Source organism: Erpetoichthys calabaricus, chromosome 5, assembly GCF_900747795.2.
Source record: "Erpetoichthys calabaricus chromosome 5, fErpCal1.3, whole genome shotgun sequence".
NCBI classification, from domain to species: domain Eukaryota; kingdom Metazoa; phylum Chordata; class Cladistia; order Polypteriformes; family Polypteridae; genus Erpetoichthys; species Erpetoichthys calabaricus.
In genome coordinates this window covers 100,607,765-100,614,707 of record NC_041398.2, presented here as the reverse complement: position 1 = coordinate 100,614,707, position 6,943 = coordinate 100,607,765, and the positions used below count along the sequence as shown (strand labels likewise).

The 6,943-nt window shown below is 35.8% G+C and overlaps 1 protein-coding gene across 1 annotated transcript; it reads left to right on the top strand.

The window, feature by feature from the left end:
• The first annotated feature begins 209 nt into the window (after positions 1 to 209).
• Positions 210 to 1,621, top strand: LOC114652637 (cytokine-like protein 1). Its single transcript, XM_028802992.2, has 4 exons — positions 210 to 487; positions 593 to 637; positions 1,014 to 1,160; positions 1,277 to 1,621. Exons 1-4 carry the CDS (start codon positions 344 to 346, stop codon positions 1,373 to 1,375), a joined length of 435 nt encoding a protein of 144 aa, XP_028658825.1. The 5' UTR covers positions 210 to 343; the 3' UTR covers positions 1,376 to 1,621.
• The last annotated feature ends 5,322 nt before the right edge of the window (positions 1,622 to 6,943 follow it).

The window sequence follows — 6,943 nt, the reverse complement described above, 5'->3', positions numbered from 1 at the left end:
ACGTATACTGCATATACAGTGAAAAAGAGAAAGTAAAAAAGAAAGACGGCGGGGCGTTAAGGCGGGGGTGGATTCTGTACCATGTGTCTGCTTTAGAATTAGCAGGGGGAAAAAAGCCAAACTTCAGCTTTTTGTTTAAAATGCGCAAGGCTCTGACGAGACACTGATTTTTTTTTTTTTTTTATCGACGTGACGTCAGTGCGCTCGGCAGCACTTATTAAGACACACCGCACCCGAGGGGAAACAGTCGGTCAGTTCTTGTAGTGCGTTCGGATCGTTCAAATTCAAGAATAGCATATCATTTGGAGAAAAAAAAAAACACTTTAAAAGCACTCGTTGAATCATGAATCTCTGTGTCGTCTTCGCTGTCATCTGCTCATTGGTCCTGCTTGCTAGTTCTGCTCCAAACACATGCTACTCCAGAGTGTTAGGGTTAAGTAAAGCGATTCAGGGGTCTCTAGTGAGATACAAAAGGTTTCAACGAACGGTAAGTAATGCATACACTTTTTATACAGTATACGTTTCGGTTATTGCATGGAAAAGATGTCAGGAGTTCGCAAAGATTCTTACACTTTGGTATTTTTCTCTTCAGAGACCCTGCTTGGAGCTGCTGCCCACCATGTACTTCGACGTGCACGTGAGTTTGTGTTTGCACGGCTTTGTCGAATGTATGCAGCCGTCTCGTTAAACTCCGCACTCCGGGTTGAAGGGGCTCTTCGTTTTGGCACATTAGAGAAACGTAAAAATGGAGAGATCTCTCAACAGGCAGTCTTCAGGGTGCAAGTCCTGATACATTACCAACGTCCACATGTGCATTTATTCATAAACAAATTAAGAAAACACACGATGGTATTCTTGAAGAGCTCTGCCTGGAATCGTTTAGGATGAAGAATACCATCCTCACATTATATCCACCGCTGTAAACAGTGCTTATTATCCTCAGGAATATGATATGTACAGGTGCATGAATACATATTAATATAAATAATGTGATTGTTCTCGTTTACTTTTAGAATTCGTGCCTTTTGCCCAAACTTCGTGATTTCCTGTATATACTGGAAACTTTGACCTACCCTGACTGCAAGAAGCTTCCGAAAGTGAAAATCTTGACAAACAGAGTTAGAAGCCTCTTTGACATCATCAATAAAATGTGCTACAGGGTAAACAATTTAAACAATAAAAACACAAGTGTCTGTTTATGTTTATTGTGATTCTTTTCTGAATTTAATGTAACAGAAAAAATATTCTTTTTCTTGTTTCGCCTCTTTTTTTGCAGGATATAGAGCATTACACGGATGACTGCGATGCACTAGAAACCGGTGAAATAACCTACAGGCCAGGACTAGACCAGCTTCAGCTATATCAAGAAAGATGAAATGTATTCAGTGTAAGCTGACATTCCATGTTGTGTACTTTTGATGAAACAAAAAGATCAGTTTACTAAATTTAGCCTTCAGACTCAGCTGCAGTGCTTCAGTGAAATTTTCTTTAGAGCTACAGCACGGACCACAGGGAGCTAAGCTTTGTACAGGAAATTTAACTGAATTCCTTTCATAAATCATTTGACGTCTTGGAAGGGAACAAATATGTCAGTTTTTATAGGTTTTCTGTTATTTTTTTTTAGTATGAAAAAAATAAGCATAGTGGGAACAGGGGTTTTCTTGTAGATGTAAAATAGTGTTGGTCTATAATTGAGTAAAATGAATTCTTCAGCATCTGTTACCCATGTGATATTTTTGCTGTTTGACGAGTAATAACTATAACCTCCGTCTGTTACTGCTATTATGATTTATATTACAATCTGTCAAATCTGTGCAGAAATACTTATATATTAGCCATTCATGTTTGTACTTGGTATCCTTCAGACATACAATATACATTTGGTATGTATGCTGTATTTTTACTATAATATCTTTCTGCATTTTTAGTATTTAGATAAATGATCTTATTTCAAAACTTTAAAAAAGGTACAAAGTAAATAAAGCCACATAGCTGTTTTTGTTGTGCATGTATTTTTTACTTTTTTTCCCATAGTGCAATGGAACAAACAGTGTGCGATGTATAAGGTAATATAAAACTAAAACGTGACTGTCACGAACCAGTTCTAATTCAAACTATTGTGGAATTTTGTTTAGATTCCAAGCATTTATTTGTTCCTGTAAATTGGCAATATTTATTTTATTATTTTCTACATTTATAAAATGGGCAGAATGGTGGCTCTGCGCCGTTATCTGGAAGGTTGTTGGTTCAAATGCCAGAAGGGATCCTACTCCATTGGGCCCTTGATCAAGACACTTAAGCTAAAAATTGGTCCAGGACATCTGTACAATGCCTGATCCTGTACTCTGGCCCCCAAAGGAAAATTGCATTTGTGTGACACGTTTAGGATTAATCACCTATCAATGCAATCACTTGCTTAGAATCCAGTCAACCAAAAGGCTCTGTCTTTTGACCACATTATGTATTTTATTATGCATTTGGATAACGTAAAAGATCAGGATATGGTACAATCAAAAATTCTCCCAAGCCCCCCCTTACTCCCCAGCCAGTTGGAGAATAGGCAGGTTATGTGACCTACTGTGAGTTGGAGGTAAGTACTGAACCAGCGAGCCTCAGAATTTAATAACTCTTTACTCACTGCACTGTCCCATATTCCTTGAAAGGACATGGTGTCTCTAGACTTTTAATCTAGTGGTGATTATTCCTGTAACTCCTGCCAAGACCTTTTGAATTTATCTTGTGACTAAACTCATGACTTTCCAGGAATTTGAGATTGATGGTTAATTTAATTCTTAGTTGTAATTTTCCAGTTTCATTTCTCTTAATGATTATTGTTCTTTTGGTCAAATTTTCTATAATAGGGCAGTGATCATTTCTGTAGGGCAACTACTATTGGTGTGGAATTTACATATCATCTTGGATCAGTGTGAATGTTTCTTGGATTCCCTGCAGCTCCGCCCATATAGTAGCGAAACAGGAAAAACTTCAAAAATCAATAAAAAAAAAATGTAATGATTTGTTATTGAGAAGAATTTATATTTATAGCTTTCATATCCGAGGGCCTCTTGATTATACAATATTTTTGGTTTTGCTGTCGGGGCAAGAATGTAGCTGTGATCTCTTTGCCAAAATGTAAAAAGTTGGCAAGGTATCTCTGGCCAACCGGAAGGTAGGTGAAACGTTGCCACTGTGTCTGATCATGTTCAGCTCTGATGGGAGAGCGTCCCCCGTGTGGGGAGAAGAGCACCTGGCCGTGATAACTCTGCCAATGAGAAGGTATCCTCTAAAACCCATGTAGCAGTGATCTCTTTCTCTCAAAAATGTCAAATGTTACTCTTTAACAATCTCTAGATAATGTCTGCTGAAAAACCAGAATCGCTAACTAAGCGGAGGCAAGGTATGCTTGAACACATGGCGAGAAGTAAAGGGATTGAAACAGAGGCTGGCACTTGAGTGAGGGTGGTCACTCAAGAAAATGTTCAAGCAAATTATAGAAAAAACCCAATCTAAATCCATTAAGTAGTTCTCTCATGAAAAGCAGACAGACAGACAGAGACGTTGGATTTTATTTATATAGGAATGTGCATATTAGATTAATTGGTTACTCAATTATCCTAATTTGAGTAAGTGTGGCTCCAATAGACAGTTGTCTTATTTAGGGTTACTTTGTGTTTTTGCATTACTGTAATGCTGTCAAAACAGACTCCGTCCTTTGGAGCCCGAACCAGAAAATGTGCTTACAGGTAGTGAATAATCTAAATTCTAATGAGAATTAATCAGATTTTGATTAGAGCATAAAATAATACTTTGAATAAATTATCAGATATAAATGAATCACAGGGTCACTCTTATTTGTTCTGTATAAAAAAAATACACTTTAGCACACATGTAGCTGTTTTATATGATATTCATTTTTAGTTGCTGATCTTAAAAATCAGTTGTTTTAAAAAGTCATAAAGTTGTTACCTTAAGGCATGTTGAATCAAGTGACTGTATGCAAGAACAGGAAAAAACTCGCTATGGAAAAATTCAGAATAAAATCATTCAATTATAACAAATTAAAAGTTGTATCTTTTAAAATAATTTGTTTACATTTAGATATAGTTTTCTGTTTATGCAAACTGTACTTCACTATTATGCATGCTTTACTCTAATTGGTTCCTGTAGACAGTTACAGTACTACAATCTTGAAGTGGATTAGCAGTTTAAAAACACATGATAGGGTAGCTGTGTTATTTCATATTGGTCATGTATCTCTTTAAATTCACAAGGCTTTTTTTTTCAATAAAAAAATCATCAAATGTATGTGCTTTCTTTACTCCTGGTGGTAATTTCATATCATGCAGATGAATTAAAACTTGCAGTTCATAAATTTATTATTTAAACAAATTAAGTGCTTGGCTAAAAGGGGCCTTTCCAACACCAGGTTACTGTGAGCTGGACCGATGCTGGAAGCTTTTTGGGCAAGGCAAGAGTCAACACTGGACAGATTTCTAAGCCATCATAGATGACATTTAGTTGACTGATTTAGGGTCACCAATTAGTCTAAATGGCACTTCTTTAGAAACTAGAAGAAACCATAGTCACTACAGGAAACTTGTAGCGAGAGAAAGAATGTGCAAACATCTGATACACAGTGATTGCGCTGCAAATCCTAACTAGGTCAGTGGGGTTGACGCAGTAATAATTGATGCCCCATCCCAGTTTATGTTAATTGTTTTATAACTGATCCAGAAGTGCACTGGTTTAATAAGCTTTTGCCCTTTTAGCAATATTTTCTGCACAACCACTGACATTCTCCAATAACTTCTACCTCATTATGTTTCGTTTATAGTAGGTTTAATCGGTAATTGATTTAAGTATTCTGTGCAACCTCTTAGGATTTTGAATCAACAATTTGTTTTTTATGGGATTTTTAGATTGATTAAATAACGACAACACAAAATACCAAACTGACTATTTTCTTGTTATTATGTAAAAATACACCCATAATTGCTTTACAGTTCTTGTGCATTTTAGCTTCAGGCTTGTGATTAATTTAATTAATCTCTGGGGTGATTTAGATTTGAAAGCATCAATGAGACAGATATTTCACACCTCAGGCTATTGTAGATCTCTGGCCAAAAATAAAATTAACAAAGGCAATGTGCATTTCTCATGTGCTTTTGTTAAAGGTTTGGTTTCTGTGGGTAAAAATGAATTGGCATATAGTTCATTAAATTCAAGAGTAAAAGGTTAAAGTGAAGAAAAACCAGTATGGTATGGAAAGCATGCCACTTCTTAAAATTAATGTGACAAATCTGTGACAATTCACAGTATCATCCAGTCCTCTGATTTCTAACAACCTCTAAATGTTTAAAATGTTATTTTTATTGTCCACAGATGAAACAGGATATTTTCTAGTGAATGAAAAATATGGACTATGGTGTATGTAATAAAATGCTTTGCTTGTAGCACCTGAAGAGACTAAACATGTGTCTTCTGTGTCACTTTTACATAAAAGAACATGTTACATGTAAATATTTTTTTAGCTGTTTGAAAAGCATTTCAACTAAACATTTTGTAAATCATCATTGTGTAACATTTAAATTTCTTTGGCAACCATTTTTGTTTTTTTAAACTATTTAAATATTTCATTTACCGGTTAAGAGTCGCTGCTTCATGAATCCAGTGTCCTGCATCTGAATTCTGCACCTAATCACTGTCTGTGTTAAGTTTGTGCACTCTGCCCTGTGTCTACATATATCTACAAAAGATGTGCCTTTTAGATTAATTGGTGACTGGTCTGGTGTGTGTCACTGTCCCCAGCAATAGATTAATGCCTTGTAACAGATGCTGATGGGACTCTGAGTTCAATTATATACATTTGATCATAACTGGAGGAATTTCACTGTGTGATAAGGAAAGCAAAACTGAAGAGTAAATTTACAAAATGTGCCAAATTCCCTGACTTCCCTGCCATTTTTATGTTGAGCGAGTTTTGGAAATTTCCATAAATTAAGTGTAGTTTTAATATATGGACTTGAGATCTTATTTTATATACAGCCTAAATATATTTGATTTTAAAAATTGACCAGATGTAGACTTGGGAAATGAGCTGTCAAGTTTTAAATCACTAACTTATAATGAATGTTCATGCAGTGTCAAACTGGACAGTGCTGTTGCCTCTTGGCTGATAGAACACAGACTGAGAGTTAGGGTGCATTCAGTGTAGAGTTTGCGTGTTCTTGTGTTAATTTGAGAATTATTTGGATATTATGGTTTCCTTTCCAGTCCATGAATATTCCATTAGGATTTGGATTCTAGGGGTTGTATATTCAAGTGTGCCATTTATGGGTGGTGTCCTGTGTTGCACACCTTCATGCTTATGCTATTCTCAAAGCTGTACTGCATAAGTCCAGAAACTGGACAAATGATTAGAAATTCTTAGTAATCCTGGAGTGCTTTACACATAGTAATGATAATATTTCAGTGTCATGCTGAACAGACATCAAGTACATAGTACTGTATATACAAATACTGAAAATGTAACATTATGCTTTTACGAAAGTTCTATTGTCTAAAAAGTTATTTCTCAGTATTTCATGTTTCAGGTCAATTTTAATGGAGTATACTTTGTATTTTAAAAACATTCAGTCATAATTGAGAGATTTCAAGTCTTTTAATGACAACAAAGTAAGGTTAGGCAATGTGAGATTAGTGCAGTTCACAAAGGAATAGGAAGTGTGAGCAAAACTCCACTTTATACAGATTTTGGAGAAAAAAATTTCTTAGAGGTCCACTTACCTTGGGTGACTTAAAAGTGTGTCGTTGGCCATTTGGACACCCAAAGCCTGCCTGGGCGTCGTGTGGTCTTCTGTCAAATTTAGTGGAGTCATACAGTAGTCTGAATGATCAACAGATACTGCTTTCTTCTCTTCATTGATGCCATCTACTTTATGTT

What these genes read in the sequence shown, in the direction of transcription:
- LOC114652637 (XM_028802992.2), top strand. Translation starts at nt 344, where the DNA reads ATGAATCTCTGTGTCGTCTTCGCTGTCATCTGCTCATTGGTCCTGCTT. An exon ending in ACAAAAGGTTTCAACGAACG is followed by an intron (nt 488 to 592) that starts GTAAGTAATGCA and finishes TTTTCTCTTCAG; the next exon opens with AGACCCTGCTTGGAGCTGCT. An exon ending in TCAATAAAATGTGCTACAGG is followed by an intron (nt 1,161 to 1,276) that starts GTAAACAATTTA and finishes CTTTTTTTGCAG; the next exon opens with GATATAGAGCATTACACGGA.